This window comes from Giraffa tippelskirchi, chromosome 3 (assembly GCF_054371585.1).
Source record: "Giraffa tippelskirchi isolate mGirTip1 chromosome 3, T2T-mGirTip1v1.2.pri, whole genome shotgun sequence".
Classification (NCBI taxonomy): Eukaryota; Metazoa; Chordata; class Mammalia; order Artiodactyla; family Giraffidae; genus Giraffa; species Giraffa tippelskirchi.
This window is the reverse complement of record NC_137277.1, coordinates 17,275,049-17,302,437: the sequence shown is the minus strand read 5'-3', so window position 1 is coordinate 17,302,437 and position 27,389 is coordinate 17,275,049. Positions and strand designations below refer to the sequence as shown.

The 27,389-nt window shown below is 59.1% G+C and overlaps 2 protein-coding genes and 1 long non-coding RNA gene across 15 annotated transcripts in view; 1 reads left to right on the top strand and 2 right to left on the bottom strand.

Annotated features, from left to right (window-relative positions):
- Nucleotides 1-7,734: 7,734 nt before the first annotated feature.
- Nucleotides 7,735-16,257, bottom strand: LOC145541196 (uncharacterized). The gene is made up of 4 exons (XR_014078860.1): nucleotides 11,177-16,257; nucleotides 9,916-10,025; nucleotides 8,825-8,910; nucleotides 7,735-8,737 (listed from the first exon to the last, which is right to left on the bottom strand). It is a non-coding gene; the product is annotated as an uncharacterized LOC145541196 (long non-coding RNA).
- SLC16A3 (solute carrier family 16 member 3) lies at nucleotides 13,569-25,661 on the top strand. Of its 3 annotated transcripts, XM_081576939.1 has the most exons (7): nucleotides 13,569-13,688; nucleotides 17,522-17,775; nucleotides 20,671-20,807; nucleotides 21,855-22,102; nucleotides 22,545-22,688; nucleotides 22,979-23,743; nucleotides 24,643-25,661. In XM_081576939.1, exons 4-7 carry the CDS (start codon nucleotides 21,880-21,882, stop codon nucleotides 24,894-24,896), a joined length of 1,386 nt encoding a protein of 461 aa, XP_081433065.1. In that variant the 5' UTR covers nucleotides 13,569-13,688; nucleotides 17,522-17,775; nucleotides 20,671-20,807; nucleotides 21,855-21,879; the 3' UTR covers nucleotides 24,897-25,661. The 3 variants fall into 3 exon arrangements, with proteins under 3 accessions (XP_081433065.1, XP_081433066.1, XP_081433064.1); XM_081576940.1 differs by lacking the exon at nucleotides 17,522-17,775; XM_081576938.1 differs by lacking the exons at nucleotides 13,569-13,688; nucleotides 17,522-17,775 and adding an exon at nucleotides 14,196-14,250.
- The window catches only part of CSNK1D (casein kinase 1 delta), a 36,558-nt gene continuing 34,104 nt past the window's right edge, over nucleotides 24,936-27,389 (bottom strand). For 7 of the 11 annotated variants that reach the window (XR_014078855.1, XM_081576944.1, XM_081576949.1 and 4 more), the window contains one exon: nucleotides 25,197-25,951. Coding sequence is in view for 6 of the 11 variants with exons in the window: in XM_081576944.1 (XP_081433070.1) it covers nucleotides 25,862-25,951 (90 nt within the window). In the remaining 5 variants the exon portion in view is untranslated. Of the gene's footprint in view, nucleotides 25,085-25,196; nucleotides 25,952-27,389 lie in introns of those variants that run through there. The other 4 variants (XR_014078857.1, XR_014078858.1, XR_014078859.1 and 1 more) reach the window with 1 other exon arrangement.

Below are 27,389 nucleotides of genomic sequence, written 5' to 3'. Positions count from 1 at the left end.
GGATCTGTGTGACCTTTAACCTATATGCATAGGCCTTGGGCAGCCTCACTGCCCCCAGTCCAGCTTCAAACCCCAGGCCCGCTCCTCTGGTTACAGTTTTCTGCGACTCTGTTTGCCCTTCTCCATAAAGCAGAGATAATGCCTTCCATTGCTCATGGATTTGAGGATCAGAAACAACATATGAACTACATGGGTGCTGGGTCAGCCCCAGTGAAGGGGCTCTGGGGTGTGTGTGTATAAACCGAAAGGGCCAAGAAGATACACACTTTTGGATAAAAATAAATCCTAACAACAAATACAAGCTCTGCACCTCACCATCCATGTTCTGAAACCTGATCAACCCTACCATGACCCTCTCCCTCCAATTACCCTGACACTAACCCTAACCTGAGCCCTGACCTTGACCCTAACTCTGTGACTTCACCAACACTAATCCTACCCTCTAACCCTGACCCACCCAACCATAACCCTGTCCCTGCAATAAACCCCACCCTGACTCTGACCCTGGGCACTAACCCTAAGGGTGGCCCTCGATTCCTATGGTGGGGCCAGCTCCTACCATTTCAATCGCCCAGTATCCAAGAACCTCTGATTCCCTCACCTGAGCCCCAGCTAAGGCTTCTGGGGTGCTGGGCCAAGAGAGGGATGGTACTCACCTGCCCCTGCACATCATGTGGTTCCCAGAATGATGGAGGCCAGCGGTGGGCCCCGCTGAGAGCTCAGGCCCTCACCACCCTGGGAAGGGCTTTGTCACTCCTGGTGGGCCCACAGCGCCACTAGGTCTGCAACTTTGTCCACTTGGGCTCTGGAGCTCGGCCCCTTATCTGTGCCCCATGTCCAGGAGCTCAGTAGATGCTCGTGGAAGGGGAGAAGGGACACACTGATCACTCTCTACCCAGCTCCCTGCCCGATCTTCCCACAAGTCAGGCCAGACCCAACATTCCCCCAGTCTGTCTCCCCCAACCTGCCCACCATCCTGCCGGTCAGACCAGATCCCTCTTCCACCAAGAATGCCCTCTGCCCACCCTGCAAGGCAGGTGACCCTTCAGCCGGCCTGTTGCATCCACACTGTAGCCAGTGCTGACGGACTGTGTGTCTGTCCTGGGGCCACACAGTGACCACAAACTTGGGGCTTGAGACAACAGTTCTGGAGGCCACAAGCCCAAATCAAGGTGTCTGCAGAGCTTTGCTCCCTCCAAAGGCCCTGGATAGAATCCTGACCCACCCTTCCAGCTTCAGGTATCTAGTGGCACTATCCTTGGTATCCCTCAGCCCATTGACACATCACTCCACTCTCTGCCTCCATCATCACGTGGCCTTCCTCCCGGGTCTCTCTTCACAGGTTCTTTTCCAAAGACACCAGCCCTATTCCCACCCACCTATTCCCACCACCCTGCTCCCATGTGACCTCATCTTAACCAATTACATCTATAAAGATCCTATTTCCAGTGATTTCCCTGGTGGTCCAGTGGCTGAGACTCCACAACTCCTGATGCAGGGAGCACAGGTTCGATACCTGATCATACCTGATCGGGGAACTAGATCCCACATGCTGCAACTAAAGATCTCTCATGCCACAATGAAGACTGAAGATCCTGTGTGCAACAAGGAAAACCTGGAGCAGCCGAATATATAAATATATTTTTAAAAGTCCCTATTTCCAAGGAAGGTCACATCCTGAGGTACTGGGACCGAACACATTTTTGGGGGCCACCATTCAACCCGCTCCAGACTGCTTCCCCTGGGATGACAGTTATCCAGGGCCAGTTCCCCACAGCCCACCCTGTGCTCACCCCTCAGGGACGTGCTAAGACAACAGTGGAGGTTTAGGTTAACTCCCTGCCCAGCACCTCCGTGACTAGCATAGCCAGGATCAAACTGCCCCTGCACCCCAGGCATACAGTGGGAGCCTGTGAGGGTACAATGCCTGTGGGATAATAACAACATTGCAGGGCCGCTGAAGGGCCGGCAAAGGGCTAGTGCTGGACTTTCCTGAGAAGCCAGTGGGCTCTGAGGGGCCCTGCTTCCCAGTATGTCATCTGGGATGGCGCCCATATCGCATGGAGCCCTCATAGCCACACTTGAGTGATTCTAGAAGTCTCCACACTTTACAGATGAGGAAACTTAGGCCAGGGAGCCTCAGGAGTGGGCCAAGGCTGCCAGCCTGGGGGGGCAGGGGGTCAGCCATCCTGCTCTCATTGGCGTCCCCTCCCCCTGACACACACCTAAGCTCAGAGCAGATGTCAACACTGGGTGGCAGGCTAGCTTATTGTGGGGTGGCGTAAACCAGGATGGCCACCCATCAAATGGCTGGACTTGGGCTCTGGCCCCCAAATCCTGGAATGTTGCTTGTCCTCGGTGATCATTGAGTGACCCCTGTGTGAGCAGACTGGCCTGGCAGCTGATGTCTTCCCAGGACAGTGCCCCCTAGTGGTGGCAGAGAGAACAAAGAGCTGCCTGTCGAGGCCCCCATTCTGACTGCCCATGACTCCAGGTCCTTCCTCCAATTTTTGGCCACGGCACTCATGGTGCTGGGAGCTGACCTCACAGTGGGAGCCCTACTGGAGGCCTCTCATGGGGTCCCAAAATCACAGGGATCTGGGTGGGGCCAGCTTGGGCACATGGTCTTGAGCAAGTCACTTCCCCCTCTGATTAGGAAGGTGCCTGTGCTGGGCTGCAATGACCTACCCACTTGCTCACAGGCCCTAGGGCAGGAAAGGCCAGGCTGCTATCTGCTGCCTGGGCCTCTGTGTGCCCTGATGGACTTCCAGAAGGGGGTGGGCCAATTCCCTGGTGGGGTTCCAAGGAAATAGGGACCAGTGGGGGCTTCATAGGAGATGTCCTTCACCCCTCCCCCAAGTATGTGCCAGGCCATGGTCAGCCAGCTGGATGGTCCCTGTCTAAGTCCCCAAACAAGCGATGCCCTGTGAACTGGGCAGCAAACGGGCAAGGGAGGTCATCCTCATGGCTCACAACCAGGAAGGGTCTCTGGTGGCAAGCACAGCTCTCCTGGAAGAGATGAGTGAAGAAGGGGCCCAAGGTAGCCATTTCCTAGAGGTCAAGGCCTGGAGGCAGAGGCCGGGCTCTGGACGTGGGCAGGACAGAGGAAGATACTCCTTGTGAGGCTCGTGTCAAAGGGACGAGCTGCCCGATGAGTGGGAACCAAGAGGGGTGCGCCTCACCAGGTCAACTGACCCCCACAGCCGTCTTGCCCAGGCGCCTGGTGTCCACCTCACTTTGCTGTCCACTGCAGCCCGTGGGGTGGTTCTGGGCCGGGCGGGGGGTTCTGGGCTGAGGAATTCCAGTCACCAAATCCCCAGAGACCATAAGGTCCACACTCTGGGGTGACAGTGAGGAAGCCAAAGGTGAGGGAGGCCAGGGGCTGGAGTAGCCAACCAGAGCGGGGACAGGACCCACGCGCATACCTTCCTGGAAACCACCCGTGAGCTGGCGCTCAAGGGGCAAGGGACTGGCTGTGTCCTACCCTCCCCTGAGCGCCCCCCAGGCATTCTGCAGAGCTGTGCTGAGTCACCGGGAGGAGGAGGGCTGCGGTCGGCGCAGGAAGGTTGAGCAAGGCCTTTCCTCTCAGTGGCTGCACCTACTCTCAGCCTGGCACGAAGCCCGGTCCACTCTCTTGGCCCCTCGGTGGCTCCTGGCCTGGCTCCTTGCCAAGACCTGGCTGCATCCTCCAGCCATCCATGCTGGCCTGGTGAAAGCCAAGGGCAGGGTGGGCTGAGACATCCATCCTCCACCTCAGGAGGACTTTCCCAGGCCTCCAGCGGTCAGGCAGGGGCTGGGGCATAACCTCTGTCCCCTGGGGCTGAGATGCTCCAAGTTGAGATTAGGGGGTGAGTGGGGAGCTATAAATCTGGGTACCACCTCGGAGAAGGCAGCCCAGGTGAGCCCAATTAGAGCCCTAGACAGCAAAACCAATTAACAAAAAACCCACACCCAGCTCACCCCTAATCAAGTAGGCAGATCCCTGGCGAGGGTATGGTTGAGAGAGTCGGCCAAAGCAAGGTCAGGGGCTGAGTGCATGGCCAGGCAGCCCATTTGAGCAAGTGAGACCTGAATGGTGGCTGAGGAAGAGAGATAAAGGCCTGGGCTGGGGGTGGCGGGGGGCAGTTGGGAGGCTCCCTCTGGGTGCTGCGTGGGAAATGGGCTGGGGGGTGGAGAGGAGTCTGGACAGTGTGTGGAGGTGCCCTTCCCCGAATATCCTCACTCACTTGCATTCATGAAGTGCCTGCTCTGTTTCGGGCACTGTTCCAGACCCCAGGGCAGGCAAAGCTCTCCCAGGCTTGGGGGGCCACGGCCTAGGCCTGAGCCACTGCAGGACTTACCCAGGGGAGGCCCTCTGTGCAGGGGAGCGGCAGCAGAGAGTTCCAACTGGCCCAGGGCATTGAGGGTCCTCAGGGAGCCTGGGCTGCAGGGGTGCCTTGGGGTCAGGAACAGGAGGATTGTCTCAGGGGCCCTGAGAGGGGACAGAGCTACCCTAAGATGGACAGAGAAAGAAGATGGGGTCTAAGAAAGTGCCACTGCGCTTAGGGGTCAGGAACCTGGACAAGGAGTGGGGAGTATAAGCGTTTGCTAGGTGCCCCCTGGGCAAGGTACCCGAGTGAGTGGGAGTCTGTGCTGTGTTGGGCTAAGCCAGCCTCCTCGGCTGCCTCGACCTGAGAGGGGGCATCGTGCCTCACCTGGAAAGCAGGTGCGGTTGCAGGTCTAGCCTGGCCACAGGAGCAGCCTCTGCCAGCACAGGTTGTGTGGTTGCCAGCTCTGTTCTAAGCCCCTGGCTGAGATGGCTGTGCCAAACCCACCAGCAGAGGGACCCCCGCCGCCAGCCCCCGGTGATCTTCCAGCCAGCCACCAGCCCTTCCCTGGCTGGAAACTCCACCGCTCTTAGCCACGCCTCACTCAGGCCCCAGGTAGGGGCAAACAGCAACAGGTGAGGTGGGCGGGGCCACAAGGAGGTGACCTCCCACAGTGGCAACCCCTGAGCCTGCAGGACCTGGAGGGAGGTCTGCAAGCAGCAGATAGAGGATCCGTCCATCGGGTCCCTGGACTGAGTGGCCTCCAGGAGGAAAGGAGGGAGGAATGGGTAGCAGGGACCAAGGCTGGAAGGGCTGCCTGTGGGGCCTGGAGGGCACAGGTCTGGGAGGACCCAGGGAGAGGGCGGTGTGTGGCTTCAAGGAGCAAATAGGGAGATGGGGGACTCCAGCCAATAGGAAGCACAAAGTGACAGTTCCAACCCCTAGGACCTAGATTGGCTCCAAGAAGGGCCACAGGGAACCCTGACCCCCTTCCTGCCCCCAGCCCACAGCCCAGGATGGGGCAGAGATGGCAGAGCCCCACTGGCTAACTGTGGGACCAAGGGCAGGTGGAATGAAGCAAGTGGGAGGAAAAGTGGGGGTGGTGGTGACTGGATCCAAGGGCTTGGGGCAGCAGGTGGGGGCAGGGAGAGCCCAAACCCTAGGGGCCATGCCCTATCCAGCCTCCAGACCAAAAGGCTGAACTAAGAGAGGAAGGTTGTACCCCCATCCACTGGTTCCCTGATCTCAGGGAGAGATGGGTCTCTCTGACGGCCTTGCCTGACCTGGTCTGGCTTCCCCAGGCTGGATCAGCCCTGCAGAGCCAGTGGCCTTTGCTGCTGCCAAGGCTCCAGACAACCCATGCCCTTTATGCCAGGGTGGGCTGCTCCTCCCGCAGCACCCAGGTGAGCCTGCCTCCTGCTCCATGCCCATCACTAAGGCCTCCGGTTTGAGGCTAATGTTCTGCCCACTGAGGTACAAGCGCTGGAAGGGACAAAGCACTGGGGCAGGGCTCTACTGCCGCAGGAGTAGGAAGGGGAGACCAGGACAGCCGCTAGACCCAAAGGGATGTCCTTGCTCAGCAATATCTATCTAGTTTAAACACAAGAGCAGGCTTATATTTTTTAATCTATTTTTGTAATTATGAAAGTAATAGATCAACAAGTGGTACTGGGACAACTGGATCTTCGTGTACAAAATAATAAAGTCTAGTCCCCACCTCACACCATACACAAAAATCCACTCAACACTCAATAGCCAACACCTAAGAGCTAAAACCATAAAATTCTTGGAAGAAAACATAGGGGTACATCTTGATAGCAATGAATTATTAGCTATGACACCAAAAACACAACAACCAAAGAAATATATAACTTCCCTGTATCAAAAGACTATATAAGAGAGTGAAAAGACAACCCAGGAAATAGGAGAAGCATATATATGATAAGGCTCTAGAACATAAAAAGATTCTTAAGACTCAACCAAAAAAGACAATCCACTTTAAAAAATGGTACAAGACTTGAATAGATATTTCTCTAAAGAAGATATACAAATGGCTAATAAACTCATGAAAAGATGTTCACTGTCATTAGTCATTGTTGTTGTTCAGTGGCTCAGCTGGGTCTGACTCTGCAGCTCCATGGACTGCAGCACGCCAGGCTTCCCTGTCCTTCACTATCTCCCGGAGTTTGCTCACACTCATGTCCATTGAGTCAGTGATGCCATCCAACCACCTCATCCTCTGTCACCCTCTTCTCCTGCCCTCAATCTTTCCCGGCATCAGGGTCTTTTCCAATGAGTCGTCTCTTCAAATCAGGTGGGCAAAGTATTGGATATTCAGCTTCAGCATCAATCCTTCCAATGAATATTTAGGGTTGATTTCCTTTAGGATTGACTGGTTTGATAACCTTGCTGTCTACCGGACTCTCAAGAGTCTTCTCCAGCCCCACAGTTCAAAAGCATCAATTCTTTGGCCCTCAGCCAAAGCTGAGGCCAGCTCTCACATCTGTACATGACTACTGGAAAAACCATACCTTTGACTAGACGGACCTTTGTCAGCAAAGTGATGTCTCTTCTTTTTAATATGCTGTCTAGTTTGTCGTAGCTTTTCTTCCATGGAGCAAGCATCTTTTAATTTCATGGCTGCAGTCACCATCCACAGTGATTTTGGAGTCCAAAAACATAAAGTCTCTCACTATTTTCATTTTCCCTCCTGGGAAAATGAAATGGGACCTGATGCCATGATCTTAGTTTTCTGAATGTTGAATTTGAAGACAGCTTTTTGACTCTCCTCTTTCGCCTTCATCAAGAGGCTCTTTAGTTCCTCTTGGTTTTCTGCCATTAGAGTGGTGTCATCTGCATATCTGAGGTTACTGATATTTCTCCTGGCAATCTTGATTCCAGCTTGTGTTTCCTCCAGCCCAGCATTTCACATGATGTCATTAGTCATAGGGAAATGCAAATCAAAACAATATGACACCACTTCTATAAGATACCACTTCACACTTACTAAGATGACTTTGATTTTTAAAAAATGAAAGTTAACAAGAGTTGGCAAGGATGTAGAAAAATAAGAACTCTTATACATTGCTGGTGGGAATGTAGAATGGTATGGCTAGAAAACAGTTTGGCAGCTCCTTAAATAGTTAAACATAGAATTATCATATGATCCAGCAACTCCACTCCTAGGTGTATGCCTAAGAGAAACGAAAACATAGGTCCACACAGAAACTTTATAGGAAAGTTCATAGTGGCATTACTCACAACCTCCAAAAGCTGGAAATGACTCAAATGTCCATTAACAGATGAATGGACAACTAAATGTAGGTTATTATTCACTCATAAACGGGAATGAAGTTATAAAGACAACAATGTGGATGGACCTTGAAAACACTGTGCCAAATGAAAGAAACCAGACACAAAGGCCACATACCGTGTGATGCTTTTTATGTGACAGACGTGAAACAGGCAAATTCACAGAGACCCAATGCAGGTTAGCAGTTCCCAGAAGACGGAGGAGGAAGAAATAGTAAATGATGACTTAATGAGTACTGGATGGGTTTTTTATGGGGTTTTATGGGTTGATGACCCCTAGAGTAGGAAATGGCACCCCCACTCCAGTATTCCTGCTTGGAAAATTCCACGGGCAGAGGAGCCTGGCAGGCTACAGTCCATGGGGTTGCAAAGAGTTGGACACGACTAAGCGACTGACAGAGAGATGAGCCACAGAATTAAAAGATGCTTGCTGCTTGGAAGTAAAGCTACGACCAACCTAGACAGTGTATTAAAAAGTAGAAACATTACTTTGCTGACAAAGATCTGTATAGTCAAAGCTATGGTTTTTCCAGTAGTCATGAATGGATGTGAGAGTTGGACTATAAAGAAGGCTGAGTGCCAAAGAATCGGTGTCTTCAAACTGTGGGGCTGGAGAAGACTCTTGAGGGTCCCCTTGAACTGCAAGAAGATCAAACTAGTCAATCCTAAAGGAAATCAACCCTGAATATTCATTGGAAGGACTGATGCTGAAACTGAATGTCCAAACGCTTTGGCCCCCTGATTTGAAGAGTTGACTCATTGGAAAAGACCCTGATGCTGGGAAAGATTGAGGGCAGGAGGAGAAGGAGGTGACAGAGGATGAGCTGGTTGGATGGCATCATCAACTCAATGGACGTGAGTGTGAGCAAAGTCTGGGAGATAATGAAGGACAGGGAAGCCTGGCGTGCTGCAGTCCATGGGGTCACAAAGAGTCAGATGCGACTTAGCAACTGAACGACACTAACAACATCTCTCACCTATGGGTAGAGAGGGGACCTCAACACCAGGCTCCTTGTCTTCTCTTGTTGAGATCTACCCCGGAGCTGAGTCTCCATATGTGTATATAGATGTGGGTAGAGGGAGGCAGGGCATTTTGACACCAGTGTTTTGACAGAGTCCTGGAGAAGGGAAGTCATGGCTAAGTACCGGGCACTTTGGGACACCTCAGACCTGACCCCCCCTGGCCAGGATCCTCCCGCACTCACCTGGCCCCTGAGCTCTGGTCCCCAGTCCCACCTGGGGAGGAGCCACATTCCAGGTAACAGATCCGCAACAGGCTCACTGATCTCCCCTGGGAAGAGAGCACAAACAACACATATACAGAGGCCTGGAGGAAAGCCTGGACAGGAGAGTCCTGGGAGCCTCTCAGTCTGGCAGGGTCAGGGTGGGCACTGCTCTACCGCATCCGTGGTCTCCACCTCTCACAGACATGCCATCCACACCTGACCAGGCCGGTGGCCTTGTGCCCACTCCCCATGCCCTGCCTCTGCCTGCCCTGCCTCCTGTCTCCCACATCCAGGCTCAGGTCTGCACTTGATTCCTTCCTCCCCCGGGGCCAAGCCCGTTTCCCCATCTATGATGCGGGAAGGGGAGAGGAGAGCTCCTGAGGGCATCACAGGGTACCACAGGGTGTGGCAGTGGCCCCAAGGCTGAGGCTACTGTCCTCAGAGCCCATGGCCCTAAGAGTTCCCCTGTTTGCCCCCTGAGGGTGCCCCAACCTTGATGCCCTCACTGGCCACCCAAGCAGAGCTCAGTGGAGGACGGGGGTGGGCGTCAGGGGTGCAGGGTGATGGGTGGCTTTGGGAAGAATGGAGGGAGATGCCAGGCTGGGACAGGCCTTGATCTGAAAGCCAGCAGATAGATGTTAGTGTGGGAGGGGGCGGGGCAGGCTTGTCCCTATGGGAGTCCCGGCCTGGACCTAACCAATCCCACTGGACGACAGGCAGGAGGGGGATGTCCCTGACAGGTGAACTGGGAGAGCTTTCAAGCCCTCCCAAGAGTGGTCACTTTACAGGCAGGCACTGAGGCCAGAGCGTGTCAGGGTTGACCTGGGCCACGTGCAAGGCTCCCTCTCTGCTGGGCCCCTTCACCCCACGAGATGAGTCTTGGGCACACCGGCCCAGTGGCCCCACTGACCTTGGGTTCTGAATGCTCTGGGAGCAGCATCTACCCCCATCTCAGTCCTATCTCTTAATGGCATGGGCACTGTGGCCACCGAGGAGAGGGGCCGTTGGCCCACCCAAGCCTCGTACCCCTGCCTGGACCCAGCCCCCCACGATGCGCTGCTGTTTCTCACCTCTCAGGTGATACCCTCCCTTCCGGGCCGTTGAAGGGTCTGGAGAAGTAGGCAACTGGGGCAGCCCCTCTTGGGACTGAGCTTGGCCCAAGGAACAGCACCCAGCCAGGCTGCAGGAGAAAGTCAATGGCTATCAGAGGGATCACCCACCAGGACCCAAGGCAGAGCCCACCTGACCCCCAGTCACAACCCCCACCTCAAATTCCTGCTACAGGCACCCCTATTTCCCCATAGAACCCCACTTCAGACATTCCCACCCCACCTGTTGTGGTTCAGTCGCTAAGTCATGTCTGACTCTCTGCGACCCCGTGGACTGCAGCATGCCAGGCTCTCCTGTCCCTCACTATCTCCCAGAGTTTGCCCAAGTTCATGTCCATTGAGTCGGTGATGCTATCCAACCATCTCATCCTCTGTTGCCCTCTTCTCCTTTTGCCTTCTGTCTTTTCCACCATCAGGGTCTTTTCCAGTGAGTTGGCTGTTCCCACCCCCACAGACACCTCCAAACCCTACCCATACCCTCACCCCCCATGCCCAACACTGGGTGGGGAGGGCAGGTGAGTCAGGCTGGACTGGGCAGGGGTCTGCCCTCTGCAGCCTGTTTCTATCTCTGCCCACAGCCTGGGCCAGCCAAGTGGTCAATAGGTTAATTTTTCAGGGCTCTTGTTCGGAGAAAAAGCCAAAGGGCAAGCAAGGAGGAAGGGGAATGGCCTGCCTTAAGGAGGGGCCCGTGCACCACTGGGCTCGAGTCTTCTGGAAAGGCGGGCTTCCCACCCTGCACTGTGGAAGGTGTGGCCCAGGGGTGCTCTCAGTGAGGACCGGCTGTGACAGTCCTGTCTCCAGGTCCTTAAGGACTGTGGGGTACAGGAGCTAGACCCCACAGCAGGTGGCCCTGGCTCAGGCATCAAGCCTGTCCCGTGACTTGGCTTTCCTCAACTGACCCAGCCTGCGCTGGCCCCAATCCTGACCACAGGGTGGTGGCAGCCAGTTCTGGGTGGCACAGGCAGGCCTGGGGCAGGACAAATGGACTAGGTGGGGCCTGGAGTCAGGTGGGGTGTGCCCAGGGCTCAAGGATGGGCCATCTGCATGGCCCCATCAGGCCCAGGAAGGCTCCCTCTTGCCTGCAGTCAGGCTCTGTGTAGGAGCAGGAGGCCTGTCCCACACCCTCCCTGGGGGTGCTACTGCTAAGACCATCAGAAGTCTCTCCAGGTTTCAAAGATCATTTTCGGAGACAGTGGCACAGTGGAGCCTGGTTCCCACCTACCATGTGGGTGGGAACTGGAGCTCAGACACCGGGAAGAGGATGGGCCTGGCAGACTTCTTCTCCCCTTGGGGACAGTGGAGTGCAGCCCACCCCCCAGGAGCTGCAGCAGCTGGGGAGGGGGTGCAGGCAGCCCTGGATGCTCTTCAGTGCACGTTCCAGGGCCTGATGGGACCTGCAGCTGTGATTTGGAACAACTGGAAGAATTAGAATCCAGGAGATGGGGCAGGTGGGGGCACTGGCAGGGGCGTGGTGGGCCACGGGGAAGGACAGGACCAGGAGCAGTTTGGGTCATGAGGCAGAGCGTCCCCCAATCTAGCCAGGGGTGGCTGCACCTCCCCAGGTCACCTCCCCTCTTCCCTTTCCACCCACTCCTTTCTCAGAGAGGGGCAGCCTAGGGTGAGGGGCTAGCCCAGGGTGACTATGGGGGACCAGGCACTGGAGCTAGCCCTGGGATGGGTTGCCACTGGCCTTTTCTGCTCCTCCCCTGCACTGCAGAATGGCACCCATTCCTTCCCTCCTGTGCTTAGGGCTCCTGGTCCTGGAAAGAAGACTGAAGCACTCAGGGGGAGGTCGGGGCTTGGAAGGCCGAGGGTCTCAGGTGGCAGAGGTTCCTGGCCCTCCGTTGCAGGGCCCTGGTCCAAGGGAGGGCCTGGGGGGAATCTGCTCTGCCCTTCCGCTGACTGGCAGCAGGTTGGTTTCCCATGCAGAGCCACACACAGCAGCCATGACTCTGCCACCCCGCTTTGGTCTTCTTTCGCATCCCCAGTCAAAGCTAGGGGGACTTTCAACCTCTGGGTGAAACAGTCCCTCTACTGCTGGGGGGAGGGGGTGGGGTCTGGTAAGCAGGTGCCTGATCAGCCTGCCCCCTCCTTCCCCTCTGGTCTCCCATGGGAGACCATGTCTGAGGGGCCCTGGGTCTGGGAAACTGTTCTCTCCCTCCTTGGGGCTCCTGCAGGGCCACAGTGTCCCCGGATAACCATCCCCAGCCCTCCCAGATGGACCCTTGAGGTCTCTCTCCTTCTGCAGGAGCAAGGGTGGACCCCAGGGACTCTCTCAGATCACTGGGTGGGGGACCTCCCCGGTCTCAGAGTTCAGAGAAGACCCAGCCCTAGTCTAAGGGGCGCTGGGAGCAGTCAGGAAGACCCCAGCCACCCCACATCTGTCTCCCCTCGTTGGCCACTCTGAGCTCTTCCATTTGGGAGCAGGAGTCGGGGGTTGGGGGCTGTAGGCCTGGGGCTCTGGTCCCTGTGGTGGTGGTGGGGCACCAGCTCCCAAGTCTTACGAAGATGGGGTAGGGCATCCCCGGGATGGCAGGAGGGGCCCACGCAGGGCAGGGTGTGGGTCTAAATGATCTGAGGCAGAGCAGGGAGATGCCCCACCCCAGAGGCTGGAAGTCTCAGTACAGGGGTGGGATTCTCTTCTGTAGCTCCGCCCTGCACCCCCACGGATGCCCTCCCAGGTTGGTGTACCTTCTACTTCCAGCTGTGAGGAAGCCAGCGATCATTGTTGGTGCAGGCAAGTGGGGGTATCACCTGAGACCCTATGGGGACCCCCTTCCTTCCCAAGGGCCCCTACAGACACACAAGGTCCAGGCCAACTCAGTGGGGCTTCTCCTGGGAGGGCTAGGCAGAGTTGCTGTGGGAGGACTTGGGCTGGGCTCCCTGCTGTCTTGTATATGCATGCCTGTGTGGCAACCCCTCTAGCATGTGGGAGTGAAGGTGGTTGGGCCCCAGGCCAGGGTGGCAGCGACACCTGGCCCAGCCTCTGTGATTGCCAGGACTGTTTGGACAGGGGATGGTGGTGGGGTGGTCTCCCAGCATTAGGAAGAAAAAAAAAGATCAGAAGTCCTCAGTGGACTTGGTGTCTCCGAAGGGGTGGTTGGATGGTGAACTCTGGGCTAGAAGGCCCACATCACCCTTCTGCCCACCCCTCTTTACTGTGCCAAGGGGGGTGGGCCACCCGACTGGCCTCTGGAGGGGGTTAATCCTCCAGAGGATGGCACCCAGGGATGCTCATTCTGTCACCCTGTCTGGGATGAACAGGAATCTTTGAGATAAACCCCAGAGACACCATTTCTTGGCCTCCTGAAGTCCCCGAACACTTGGGTGTCTGGGTGGAAAGTGTCCTGTGACTTGAGACCGGCCACCAGTGGCCACACTCTGTGGTTCCTCTTTAAACCTTAGTTGTTTCCATGTTGCAGATCAGAAAAACCGGGTTTGAAGCACCTTGCGTAGGACCAGCTGCGATTAAATCTCCCCTTAGGGGAGGCTCTGCAGAGTATGGGGTTGGGGAACGCGGCTTGGGGCCTCACCATCCCCCAGCACAGCCACGTTCTGGGAGCTCGAGAGGAGGGGCAGCGGTTGTATTTGGCTCCACAGGGGAAACGGAAGTCAGAGAGGATGACATCTTTGCCCAAGATCACCCAGGCGGGGTGGGGGGACGGGCCACGTTCGCCTTCTCCCTCCTCCCCAGCCCAGGAAAAGGGGCGCCGCCTGCCCTGGAGAAAGCAGAGGTTTGGGCGGGGGCGCAGATCCCAGGGGGCTTGGCTAGGGTGGCCTGCAAAGTCCCAGAGCTGAGTTGAGAGGCGAGAGTCCCACGGGTTCCGAGTACACTTGGTGGCGTGGGGTGTGGCTGGGTGCGCGCTCACTTGTCAGAGTGCGCGGCCCCGGGCGCGGGGGGCGACAGGGGTCGGTGCCTCGGAGAACCTGGACCCAGTCGAGCTCGGTACCAGCCCGGGCAGAGAGAGGCGAGAGCGCAGAGAGTGGGAGATGAAGGGGCGGGAGGGGATGCGGGCCAGGACTCCCAGCTCAGCGCCAGGGGTTGGCGAGGCTGGGGGGCCGGTCTGAGGGCGCGGGGCAGCGGGACTGATCTGGCGAGAAGGCTCAGCCCGCGCCGCTGTCTGCGCCGTCGGGGAGCACTGGGTCGCCCCTCCCGCGGGGTCCCGGCGGGGCGGCGCCAGGCGGCGGTGACGTGCATTGGGGAAGTGCCGCGCGAGCGGCCGGAGCACTGAATCGCCCCCGGCGCGGCGCCTGGCAGCGAGGCGGGCAGAGGCGCGCGGCGACCAGCGGCAGCAGGTAGGCATGGCCCGATGCTCCGCGGCTTCGGGACCGGGACTCTCCCAGCCGCCCCGGCGCTGAGTCTGCGTCCGGCCTGGGGCGACCTGAGGGTCCGCGCTTTTTGCCTTTCACTCTCCTGGTTCGGGGGCACGCCAGGCACATACGAGCCCCCCACCTCCGGCGGCCCTCACTGAGGAGCCCAGGGAGCCAGCCGTACCCCTTTGAGCCCTCGGACCTGGGTGGCGCGACCTCGACTTCCCCGGCTCCTCCGGGCGCCCCTCCGTCGAGCGACCCTCGGGAGCTGGGCACCGCCAGGAGGCGGCTCTGTGGGGCAGATGAGCCGGTTCCGGGTATAAATAGCTGATTTCGCTGCGTATGGCCCGGGCGCGCCGGCTATATTTGGTGGAGTTAACGCCTGGCTCGGGCCCCCTTCCCAGGGCGGCGGGGGGGAGGGGGGGAGACAGGGAGCATTATTCTCCTGGCCGGGGGTGCCGGGGGTGGGGTGGGGTGGTGGTGCCCGAGGGCTCACCTCCTTCCTGTTCTCGCTGCCGCCCTAAACACTCACCAACCCACACCTGCCCTCAAGCAATGGGTTCTGATCGAGAACCTGGGTAGAGAGATGGGGAACCCGCTCCCGGATCAGACTGGACTTCCCGAGCTCACTTCACCCTCCTCCCAGGCCTCGAGCTCTGGGAAAACCAGGTGGGGCCTCAGGGGCCTTGGTTTATCTGAAAAGTGGGTTGACAACTCACCTACCTGGATGCTGGCCCAGGCCAGTGGCTGGCAGGCCTGTGAATGGGAGGGAGGCAGTGGGGGTCATGGCTGCGGAGCGGGGGTAGGGGGTGCTGTCTGGATTCTGGGTGAGGGGCAGGCACAGCCCCTGGGGCCAAAGTGCTTCTCTGTCCCAGAGGCACTAGGCTGCACATCCAGAGGTGCTTGGGACGACAGGATCGCTCTGTGTGATGATCATGGCCAGGCTAAGTGGTCTGTGGGACAGCAGATGGCACCCCGGATGCAACCCAAGTCAGAGAGGCTTGTCCGAAGTCAAGAGGAGGAGTGAGTGCGGTGAGGGTTGGAGGGTTCTGGGGTCCAGCGCCTAGTTCTGAAGGCCCAGGAAGTCTTCAGCTGTCAGATGGGTGCTGGGAGGGACAAGGGTAGTTGGAGTGTGTCCTGGAGGATGGACTCAGCCCCTTGACTGATGGACTGAGGCTTGGGCTCAGCTTAAGGAGTTGCTCCCATGGTGGGAGGTCTGAGGATGGCAGTGGCAGTGCCCAGACAGGTGTGGCACCTTCCTGCCCAGTCTGTGGTATAGTCAGTGCCTGGGGTGGACATTGGGAGGCCCGATCCCAAGGCAGGCTCTGTAATGACCCCATGTGACCTTGGGCAGGGCCTGATACCCAGAAGGCAACTCAGTTTTCACTCACTACAGCTGGACACCTCTGCTTGAAGGGCAGCAAGGAGGGGCAGGCATTCATGCTCCTCAGGAAAATGACCAGGGAGAGCGTGTGGAGCAGGGTCTGTGGGGTCCCACTCACTGGTTGGTGGTGTCCGCGGGACAAGACTGGCTTGCTCCAGGGCAGGACTCGCAGGGACCTAGCAGGTGTGGAGGGGGCCAGTGCCGCCCCTTCGAGGTCAGGAGCCCAGTAGAGCGACCCCAGGGCCCCCCGCGGCCCTTCTGGGAGGAAGCCAGTGGAGAAGAAAGCCACACAGAGCCATCAGTCCATTGGACGCGCCTCCGGATCAGGCGGGATCAGGCCTCGGCCCGGACGCAGGGGCGGGGCGGGGCGGGAGCGGACAAGGCCTGGGGCTCCTGCTGGCGTCGTCTCGGCGAGCGCAGACCTCCCGGCTTCAGTCTCCATCTGTGCGATGGGCCTTTTGAGGAAGCCGGTTACGGAGACCCAGCGTTCTCAGTCAATGTTTCGAGCGCCGAGCCGCGCCCACTTGGCCCACCTCCAACGCGGGGACAGTGAAGCGTGCCCCGCCCGGGGGGAACCACAGGGTCCCCTTTGGCGCGCTGGGATGCCCAGTGCGGCTCAGGGGTTCGTTAACCCTGGTAGCCTTACGTGTTGGCCCTCCGCTCTGGCCAATACGGTAGCTGACAGGGAGGGCGTCTACACCAGGCAATACGGCGGCGGCTCCTCCCTTGGCGCGGTCACGTCCCCCACGTCCAGCGCGCGGCCTGGCAGCGGGGCTTGGGCGGGGCCGCCCCCGGGGCATCCTCCCTTCCCACCCTCACCCGCCCCCGGCGCCCCCCAGGGTCGGCCGGATTCCCACCTGCCCAGCCAGAAGCTGGAATAGGAAAGAGCATCCATCCTGCTCCCAGGGGTGGGGGTCGGGGGGACGGCCAGGGTTCCGCTTCCCCCTCCCCAACCGTTCTGACCTCCTCAGCCAACTCCTCCACCTTCTACTTGCTCCAAAGCCCCCAGGTTGTGGTGGTGGGAGCTAGGAACGCAGTTTTGGTGGAAGGGTCCCTTCCTGGCTGGTGGGGCTTGCTGACACAGAGATCACCTTCTGGGCCTTGGTCTTATGTGACAGTTTAGGGCTGGGGGGCTGCAAGGAGTTGAATGGGACAAGGTGGCCACGTGGATGGGCAGGCCAGGCAGGGTCAGGCTGGGCACGGTTGGGTCCAGGCCTGAGGGGGTTAGCTTGGGCCTGCTCAGCTACCTTCAGGCCCCTCCCCATTGCCCTCTGAGCTTCCTAGAGGAGGGGGCCCCCCAACAAGGTAAACAAAAAAACATCCCCAGGGCCACTCTCGAATGGCCTTCTTGTCATAACTGGGTGATGGAGGTGGAGAATGACTCAGAGCTAGGGGCTGGCCTGGGCGGCAGTGTCCAGTCTGGTGAATGAGACCATTGTTTCCACCCCACGGGCCCCTACAAGACGTGAGCCCACAGGAGAGCTTGTGGGAGCACTGGGCATGTGCGTGGTCAGTGAAGGTGGGGTGGAGGGCCCAGGCCAGGCTCAGGAGGCCTGGATCAGACTTTCACCCACTGCCCAGCTCCCACCTCCCCAGAAGAAGCCCCAGGCACTTCCCTCCAGTCACAGCTCCAAACACCGATGAGGGCAGGGCTGAGATGGGTCCTCTCCCCCGTCTTGGAAAGGAGACAGGCACTCTGATCAGAGTGTCCTGAATCCTCTGGTTACCTGTTTGCACAACAGAGGCTGCAGGCAAAAAAAGAAGGGGAGCCCCTCCCTCCTTCTGAGGGTGCAGCCACCCCTATGGGCTTCAGGGGCCTTGAGGCCTGAGGAGCCAGGAGCTAGCCTCATGGGCTGTTTCCCTGTTGCTCAGGCATGTCTTCCAAGCCTCCTGGTGTGGGAAGAGTCAGGAAGGAATGTAATTGCCCCTTTCTTGCCCCGCCCACCTGGAGCTGGTCTCCAAGGACTAGAAGTCCCGTTAGGTAACTAGCCAGGCTGGAAAGTGCACCGACTAAGGACGTGGGACAGGCCACAGGCTCTGGGGCTGGAGGCCCCCTGCACTGAATGCCCCTTCCCTGGTTCATGGCCTGCCCTGGAGACTGACAGGCCACCGACCCAGGACCCGAGGTGGGTGAGGGAATTGCCAATATAGAGGCCTAGGGGCAGCAAGCCTGTGGCTGGAATGGAGTGGCAGAAGGGGCCCGGGAGGTGATGAGGCCACCAGGATGTGGTCAGAGCTGGCTCTAAGGTGGGGGTGTGGGGTCAGGTTGGGAACACGCTGGTATGAGGTTTGCATTAGCTCTTTGGGCGGAGATGTAGGGCTTGGGGTGAGGCTGGGCACTCTCGCCACCAAGGACATTCGAAGCCGGTGAATGCAGGCAGAGAAGGGGGCCACGGGAAGAGTGGTGATGCAGAAGTTTGGAGCCTCACCCCAGCTAGGACCCTCACCCAGATAGCCAGTGGGCCCCTGAGGCAGCAGCTGGCAGGGGCCCCTGATGTGGGAGGGCATGAGGGACGGGTCATTCCGAGGGATCTCTGTACATGCGCCTCTTTGGGCCAGGACCTGGGGTCAGCCCCTGGAGCCTCACCTGACCCAAAAGTGGGCACCCACCTGGGAGATCGGCTTTCCGAGGCCTGGAGGGTGGGTTATTTCTGGGCTGGGAAAGTGGTTTGCGTGCTTCCCTGTGAGAGTAAATGTCACTGAAAGGACAGCCAGCCGGCATGTGCTAACAGATGTGCTGGTGCTACCTCCCTCTGCGTTGCACTGAGGGTCCCTGACCAGTCCCCAAGGGGGCCGCTCCTCCCACCCTAGGTTTCCCTTGGAGTTATCAGCCAGCCTGTGCCCCAGCCTGCCTCCTCCACAGGACGGGCTGGGCTGAGGCCATTTTACACTTGGAAATCTTAGCTTCCCCACACCGCCCCGCCATAAATACACAGAGCACTTCTGAGTGAAATCCCTTTGCCCCCAACCTAGAGACCCCTGCTCTCCATCATCTTCCCCTGCTTGCCCACCCTCCCCCATTGCAAATTGAAGTTCACTAGAAATCTCCCTTTGAGAACCATCTGGTGTGGGGAACAGGGTGAGAGTCATCTCAGTGTGGCTGCAACCTGGGCTGGGGGGTTAGCCCGGAGAAAGCAGTGTCTGAAGAAGAACTTCTGGGGTGTTCAGGGGATGGTGGGAGAGATGACCATACAGGACCTTGATCCAGGCATACGAGATGGCCCCCTCCTCGTGTGAGCCTTCCCCCCTACAGATCCTGGAACACGGTGTACTCGCCTGCCTCTGGGCCTTGTCACTTGTCCCTCCGTCTCCTCACCCTCCCCGATGCTCTTTCTCCTCAAGATCCTGGAGGCCTCCAGGGAGGACCCAGCCCTGGCAGGCAGAGAATGGGGCTTCAAAGGTTGTGGTGCCCATGATTCCCTTGGTGCCCCATGTCTGGCTGGTGGAACCAGGGAGATCTTAGAGGGAGGCCCTGTCTTATAACCATGGGTTTATAAGTGTCTGGCTATTCCTAATTGCTCACCCCAGACACACTCTCCTCTTTGGCCTCCGCATCACCCATTTGATTTACTTTACAAAGCTCACAACCCCAAACAAGCTGGGATACTGAGGACAACCAATCCCTCAGTGTCCCCATGACCACAGTCACGACCACTGTCTGGGGTCCTGCGTCAGGGATTCCTGTGTTTTCTGCCTTAGTGTCACTGCATCGCAGAGCATTCATATTCCTAAGAATATACTTAGTTGTTTTTTCTTTGTTTTAACATCACTCAGCTGCACGTACCTTAGAGACCCTTTAAACTTAGTGCTAACAAGGGGAAGGACAGAGGTTCAGTGCCCCCACGGCACCCAGTGAGTTTGGGATGACATTTGTCCACTTGTCCCATACCAGGCTCAGGCATGTGGCTATGTGATCCAAGGCAGGGCTCTGGAGAACCTGGGGGTGGGCCACTCTGAAGCTGTGCTCCGACTGTCCAGGCACAGAGGCCCTTGTCTTTCCTCCAGTCCTGTCCCGGGTTCTGTGTGGCCTCAGAGGCAGAGGTGGCCACCCAGGGGGCTGCGCCGGGTCATGGGGCTGTGCCTGTGTCTGCAGGAGGACAAGGGCTCCCTTGACTGGGGTGCCCCCGTGCACCTTTCGGCTGTGTCCCCAGATGGCTGCATGGCTCTTGGCCTCAGACACACCCTCCATCCTGCTCACTGAAGTCCAGGTGTCTTCCGAGCAGCAGGGTCTGAGTTCAGGGAGAGGTGAGGGCTTCTCTTGGGTTTCCCAGTGGCGCCTGTGGCTCTAGCCCAGCTGAGAACCAGCGCAGGCTCTGAAGGTGGACCTCTGGCCCAGTCTGGGGGTGACGGCAGGGCTGCTGTTCTGCTCCAGTGGGCTGTGTCTGCCTTGTCATCACCCTGATAGCCAGCTGGCTCCTGGGGTCCAACTATCAAAGGGTGGTGCTCAGACAGCAGCTCCTGCTTGCAACCATCTACAAAGCCCCTAACCCCGCCCCCGCCCAGATACCCTCCGAATCAAAGCCCAAGATCCCCCCTCCACTGCTGGATCACAACCTGGACACCCCTTCCCCACACTGAATCAGAGTCCGGATCCCTCCAGACTACTGAATCAGGGACCCCGGAGGGCACAGCCCCTGTGGCCAGGGTGCTGGGGGGCAGGCTGGAGGTGGAGGGGGGTGGGTCTTATTCCCCACATTTCTTTGCTCTGCACACTGAAGCTGTGCTCAGACAGGCCGGGCACAGAGGCCCTTGTCCTCACTCCAGAGTCCTGTCCCAGGTTCTGTGGAGCCTCAGAGGCAGGACTGGCCACCTGGAGGGCTGTGCCAGGTCAAGAAGGATCCGAGGAAAAGGGGCAAGGGGTAGAGCCAGGGCAGATGACGAAACACAGGCGCGCAGGCTGACAGGAGGGTGGCAGTGCTGCTTGTGCAGCTCCCTGGTCAGGAGGTCCTTGGGCGTCGCACAGGTGGAGTCTTTACATCATGGAATCGGCAGATACTACCTATCAGGGCTTTCTCCACCAGGGAGCTGGCTTATAGTTCACTGCAAGTGGGGAGACACAGAGCTTCAGTGGGCAGCAAGTGGCTGGATCCAGCAAGCCCTCCCCTCCCCACGCCCGCAGCAAGGAGGCCTACTCTGTCCTTGGAACAGCTTCTGCCAGGTAAGGCTGATCTCTGGGATTTGGGGATTTCTGGAGGGAGGATCAGGGAAGGGTGGGGGATGAAAACGGGTGGGGAGGGGAGGATCTCCAGGTGGAAATCAAGTTCCTGGGCCTCAAATGAGCTAAGTTCCTGGGGTTTAAAAGAGGGAAGTTGACCCCAGGCTTCTGTGGGTTTGGGGCTGACAGTGGGTTTGGCCAGGTTCCACTGGGCAGCCTGGGGGCTGGAATGGTTTGCTTCAGTGGGCTGGATGGAAGCGTGTTCTTCCCACCGTTCCCTCACCAGAGGAGTTAAACTCCAGCGGCCAGACAGGCACCTTCTACCTTGGGCTCCCGAGGTAGGTGGATGATAACAAGATGGGACAAGTCGGGGCCAGCACAGTGACCCCCACCCTCCCCGTCTGCTCCCCCACTCAGTCCCTGCACAGCACAGTCTTGTGTGTGCCTCCTCCTCAGACTTTCACTTCTGGTGCAGTGTGATCAGAGTGGGAAGGACAGGGAAGCCCTGTCCCCCTGGGAGTGGGAGAGCAAGGCTGGCCACATCTAGACTGAGGTCTCAAGGGACAGCACTCTAGACCGGGCCCCAGGTCCCCACCAGGCCTGGCTTCACTGCCCGAGGCGCTGGTGGCTAGAACCACGGCTTCCCGACACAAGGTCAGGCGGGAGGCCGGAGCATGGCTGATTTCCCCACTGGGGTCTGCCCTCCTCAGGAGGTAACCTGAGACCTGGCTGAGCCCAAAAAAGCCACTGCCCTTTAGAGCCAGTTGTGTGGGAGCAGGCCAGGCCTGCGCGGGGGAGGGAGGAGGAGCCGCAGCTCTGGTCACCCCACACCCTGCTGCCCTGCACCCAGCACAGGTGAGGGGCAGAGGCAGGGCTCTCAGGTAACATCAGGCGCTGGCCCAGCCCAGAGCTGAGCTCCTGCTGGGGGATAGGGCCTGAGGGGAGGGGTGGCCCGTCCGGGTGCCTGCCCTCAGCTACATCATGTCCCCACGCTGCTGGGCTGCATCTGGGTGACTGACAACTGAGTCAGCCTGGCTTCCTCTTTCTCAGGGACGCGGAATCAGCCCTCCTGGCCATGGGAGGGGCAGTGATTGACGAGGGCCTGACTGGCATCAAGGCCCCGGATGGGGGCTGGGGCTGGGCCGTCCTTTGGGGCTGTTTCGTCATCACCGGCTTCTCCTACGCCTTCCCCAAGGCGGTCAGCGTCTTCTTCAAGGAACTCATGCGAGAGTTTGGGATAGGCTACAGTGACACGGCCTGGATCTCCTCCATCCTGCTGGCCATGCTGTACGGGACAGGTGAGCAGGGGCTGTCATGCCGGGTGACCACCTCTGTGTGTTCACCAAGTTCACCTCTGGGCAAAACGGCCTGGGGGTTGGGGGCTGGGTGGTGCATCCAAGCGTCTGCAGCCCTGGTCCCCAGAGGCAGCTGGTGGGAAGCCCTCGAGGGTGCCATGGGCAGGTCAGCACGGCCAAAGCTGTCTGAGACCCTGTCCAGAGGGCCGTATCTGCACAGCTGTGCTGGATCCCAGAGCCGTCCTCGCTGCCTGCACAGACCAATCAGGAGAGATGCCCCCAGTGGGGACCGTTCCTCATGAGCCATGCTTTACTTAGGAAGACACGCGAATGTGGTGCCCCTGTGTCTCCTGCGCCGGGCTGAAGGGGCATCGGGGAGGGGCAGGTCTCCCTGGGCATGGACAGCCTCGGTCCCGCACCTTAGCCACCACCCCTCACCCTCCAGGCCCACTCTGCAGTGTGTGTGTGAATCGCTTTGGCTGCCGGCCAGTCATGCTTGCAGGTGGCCTCTTGGCGTCCCTGGGCATGGTGTCCGCGTCCTTCTGTGGAAGCATCATCCAGCTCTACCTCACCACAGGGGTCCTTACTGGTGAGTGAGGCCCCGCCAGGAGTGGAGTGGTCGGGTGGCGGTGGTTCCTGTTGACAGAAGAGATAGGGCCTCCTGGGGGAGGCCAGCTGTGGGGTGTCCCTGCCAGGCACCCGTCTGTCCCTTGTTCCCCATCTCTCCTGGACATGTGGGCTGGTGACGGAGGCTCTGGACACACACTGAGTCCCCTCACTTGGATGCCTCAGGTCCACACATGAATCATTCAGGCGGGTGCCCGTGCCTGGGAGAACCTGGGCCGGGACACCTGCACTCACCTGCCTGCTCCCCTCCAGGCTTGGGTTTGGCGCTCAACTTCCAGCCCTCACTCATCATGCTCAACCGCTACTTCAACAAGCGGCGCCCCATGGCCAACGGGCTGGCAGCAGCAGGCAGCCCGGTGTTCCTGTGTGCCCTGTCCCCGCTGGGGCAGGTGCTGCAGGACCACTACGGCTGGCGGGGCGGCTTCCTCATCCTGGGTGGCCTGCTGCTGAATTGCTGCGTGTGTGCCGCACTCATGCGACCCCTGGAGGCGCCCCGGCAGAGTTCGGGTTCGGGGCCTGCACCCCAGCGGCCGCCTCGGCGGCTGTTGGACCTGAGCGTCTTCAGGGACCGTGGCTTCGTCATCTATGCCCTGGCCGCCTCCATCATGGTACTGGGGCTTTTTGTACCACCTGTGTTCGTGGTGAGCTACGCCAAGGACCTGGGGGTGCCCGACACCCAGGCGGCCTTCCTGCTCACCATCCTGGGCTTCGTCGACATCTTTGCTAGGCCCACTGCTGGCTTCATCACGGGGCTCAAGAAGGTTCGGCCCTACTCTGTCTACCTCTTCAGCTTTGCCATGTTCTTCAACGGCTTCACCGACCTCACGGGATCCACGGCCAGCAACTATGGTGGGCTGGTGGTCTTCTGCATCTTCTTCGGCATCTCCTACGGCATGGTGGGGGCTCTGCAGTTTGAGGTGCTCATGGCCATCGTGGGCACCCAGAAGTTCTCCAGTGCCATTGGCCTCGTGCTGCTGCTGGAGGCCATAGCGGTGCTCATTGGGCCGCCATCTGGAGGTGAGTGCTGGGCGAGGCAGGTGGGGCGTGAGCGGGCTCCCCTCCCTGGGCCTGGCTCGGCCCTTGGGCAGTTTCCACACCTGCTCTTCCTGGGGAGGGGACTCACCATGGGGAGCTTTTAGCTGGAAAGGCTTCCACCACCACTCCCAGCCTTGTCTAGCCAGGTCACCATGTACCTCTGCACATGGGCAGCTGACCTCAGTGGGGGAACACGGCCTCTTACACGGCCCTCTTACACGGGTCCTCTTACCAGGACCCGCTTGGTTTCATTGTGGGAGGAAGTCCATGGGCCTGAGCCATGGCGATGGCTCTAGGGTGGAGTCCTGGTTCTCCTTTCTGGCGGTCCCCACACCCCAGGGACAGTCAGAGCTGCCAGGGTCGGCTTTTGTTACACTGGGCTTTTGCTTTATTTTTTGATAGCTGAGAAGATAATGGTGGGGACGTGGGAGCAGTGTGGCCAAGGCCCTGCCAAGCCTCTGCACCCGGGTTTGGGTCTCTCCAGACAACCCTGTAGGCCCTCTACCTCCCACTTGACTGTGGGCCTTTCACTCTTCCTGCCTGGGGTGGAGGAGCGGGGTTCTGGTGTGAGGAAGTGCCTGAACTGGGGTCCCAGGGTCTTTCCGGGGTCCAGGTGGTTCCTGTGAGGGCCATTGCGGCAACAGGCAGCAGGGTTGGACCCCTCAGGAGGCCTTGGATGAGGCCCCTACTCAAGGCTCTGATCTAAACCCTTGTCAGATCCACTCTGCTTTAGCCTCTGGTCTCTGCTGCCTGGGGCGGGGTTGGGGGGTGGTGGGTGGTGAGGGTGGCTGCTTTAAGGGTCCCAGGCTGTCCTGGTGACTGGGGGTGGGGTTTCGGTAGAAGCTTCAGCCCTGGGCTGACCCTGTCTCCCTGCACTGCAGGCAAGCTCCTGGACGCGACGCACGTCTACCAGTATGTGTTTATCCTGGCGGGGGCCGAGGTGCTGACCTCCTCCCTCGTGCTGGTGCTGGGTAACTTCTTCTGCATTAGGAAGAGGCCCGAGATGGCCACGGAGGAGGAGCCCCACAAGCCCCCGGAGGATGTGAGGGTGGACTCCCGGGAGGTGGAGCAGTTCCTGAAGACGGAGCCTGAGAAGAACGGGGAGGTCGTTCACACCCCGGAAACAAGCGTCTGAGCCCAGGGAGGACAGCAGGGGTGCAGGGAACTGGACAGAGGCCATCAACGCTCGTATTTATTTCACAAACAGGACCAGCTTGGGCGGGGCCTTCGGCTCCGCGCCGGCTGCCCGGGCAGTGGATCATCACCCGATCAGTGTTTTTCAGGGAAAGTGGCGGGGTGGGAACGTGTCATTCCGAGGCGGATCTGCGGTGAAGCCAAGCCGCGAGGTTATGAGCCATCTGCACCAGGGATCCCACCTGCTGACCCCAGGAAGCCCAGTGCCCACCGCTGGGCTCAAGGACCCAGAGACCCACGCTTTGGAGACAACATGACTTTAATCAGGAGGCGAGGCTGGGGACAGCTACGGAGTGGGCACTGCCACAACAGGCCTCCCCATGTGCCCGTGAGCGCCCTGACCTACCAGGTCTCCCGTGTGCCCCAGCCCACCCCTCTTTTGAGCGTCTTAGTGGACAAAGCTCCCTCCTTCACCTCTGAAAGGTTTTGAGATAAACCTGCTCTCACTTAGGGACAGCGGTCTAACCATTGACCCCAAATCTTTTTCTCAAAAAACAGCCTGCTTATTTTTACAAAGTGGTTACGGCCCTCGTCAGCCTTCTACGTACTGCTTGTTCTGGACTCTGTCCTGTTGGACCTCAAACGGCTCAGCATGTTCACACAGCACCCTGGTGGTCGGCAGGGAAGGGGCCACACTGCAGGGATGTGGACACTTAGGCTGGGATGTACATGTGGTTTCTGTTCACTGGTGTGTGTTTCAAGAAAATGATCTGCCTGCTTTTGTTTATTCACCCCTTGGTTAGCTGACAGTCATCTCACGTGGTCAGCGCCCAGGGCTGGTATCTGGTCCCTGTCCTCTTTGAACAGTCCTGCTTCAGCCTTGCCCTGGGTACCTCACCCACCTGCCCTCGTGGCCAGTGGCGGCCTGTGTGGCTGGGAGCCCGGTCAGAGGCCGCTGGGGCCGCCTCAGTAGGTGGTGCGTCGAGGGCGCTGGGGACGGCAACGGGCACCCTGGCGGGCCGCGTGCAGCCGGAGAGACGCCACATCCCTGCTCCTCTGAAACGAAAAGCAAGCAAGAGCTCACGTCCTGGGCCCCCTCCAGAAGAGGTGTTGCCCTAAGGGGGCTGCTGGCTCCCTCCTCCATCTGCCCCTTGAGCTCTATGAGGGAGCCAGGCACCTGCCTGTAGCACCCTGCCCCATCTCATCCTTTCTGTCCTTCCCTTCTGCCAGGGGCCTGGGCTGTGGGCAGTGCTAGCAGTTGCAGGGGTCAGGTGGTAGCCCTGCATCCACTGACCTCACCCTGTGCAAGGTGGGCCAGGCAGGGGCTGGCCCCTGGGAAAGCTGAGCCACCAGCACCAACTCGTCAGCCCCACCTGTGGTCTCTGAACTGGAGTGGGGCAGGGAAAAGGGCATGAGTGGGCAGCCTGCTTGTGCCCCTCCCCCACCCCCCTCCCAGCCCTCATCACGACACCCCCTTCTTTCCTGGCAAGAGCTTGGCCTGGCTGCCGCCAGTCATTCAGTTTTCTTGGGTCTCTTGGAACCAGCTGTGGGGGTGACCAAGGCCTCCGTATTCCACACCACCCCCACTTCACTCTCACCCAAAGCTGCCTCACTCATCCCCGCTCTCTACTGGGACCCTCTACAGCCACACTGGGTATACCGTTCAGTGATTGAGATGGTGTGGGAGTCCCTCCCCTGGGGGTGGGACCCACGGCTAATCTGGTGCTGGATCCATGCACCCCAGGGTGCACCTGAGGCCCCCTGCCCCCACGTCAGCTGGTTAAAGCATGCAGGGGCTCTGCCCAGATTGGAGATTGACCTGCAGTCTAACCCTAACACTGGGGAGAGGGTGACCAGATGGTCTGGTCTGCCTGGTTTTCTGGTTCCAGATGTTTCCAGCTGTGCCCAAGACACAGAAAGAAAACTTCCTGTCCTCTGGAAGCTGTGGCTGCCAAGGGCCAATGGCCCTAAGAGCAGTTAGGAGAGTGGTCAGTGCCCTGGAATAGACAGGGCTCTCCCTAGTCCTCCAGATGTCCCACCGGAGGAGGCTCACACTCAGCTTCCCAGGAAGACACAGATGCCTGTGCTAAGCCCACTCTCACAGGCCCGTAGCAGCTCCTTGGAGGACACATACTGCTGCTGCTGCTAAGTCGCTTCAGTCGTGTCCGACTCTGTGCGACCCCATAGACGGCAGCCCACCAGGCTCCGCCATCCCTGGGATTCTCCAGGCAAGAGTGCTGGAGTGGGGTGCCATTGCCTTCTCCGGGAGGACACATACATATCAGTCTAAATCAAAAGCGGGGGGTACATGAGCCAGGCGCCCTGGGGCACTACCCAGACCTGCCAGAACTTGGGGGCACCTGCCACCCTGTGTGGAGAACACCCTGGTACACACGTGCAGGCCCACACTGGGAGAGCCTGGCAGGAAGGCAGACCCCGCTGCAAGGGTTCTGCCAATGGCAGTCTAGGAGGCAGCTGCCTAGACCTGCAGGGC

Bases quoted from the DNA above. Each gene is read 5' to 3' on its own strand.
- SLC16A3 (XM_081576940.1), top strand. From the start codon at position 21,880: ATGGGAGGGGCAGTGATTGACGAGGGCCTGACTGGCATCAAGGCCCCG. The intron at 22,103-22,544 runs GTGAGCAGGGGC...CTCACCCTCCAG, and splicing joins GGCCATGCTGTACGGGACAG to GCCCACTCTGCAGTGTGTGT. The intron at 23,744-24,642 runs GTGAGTGCTGGG...CCTGCACTGCAG, and splicing joins CATTGGGCCGCCATCTGGAG to GCAAGCTCCTGGACGCGACG.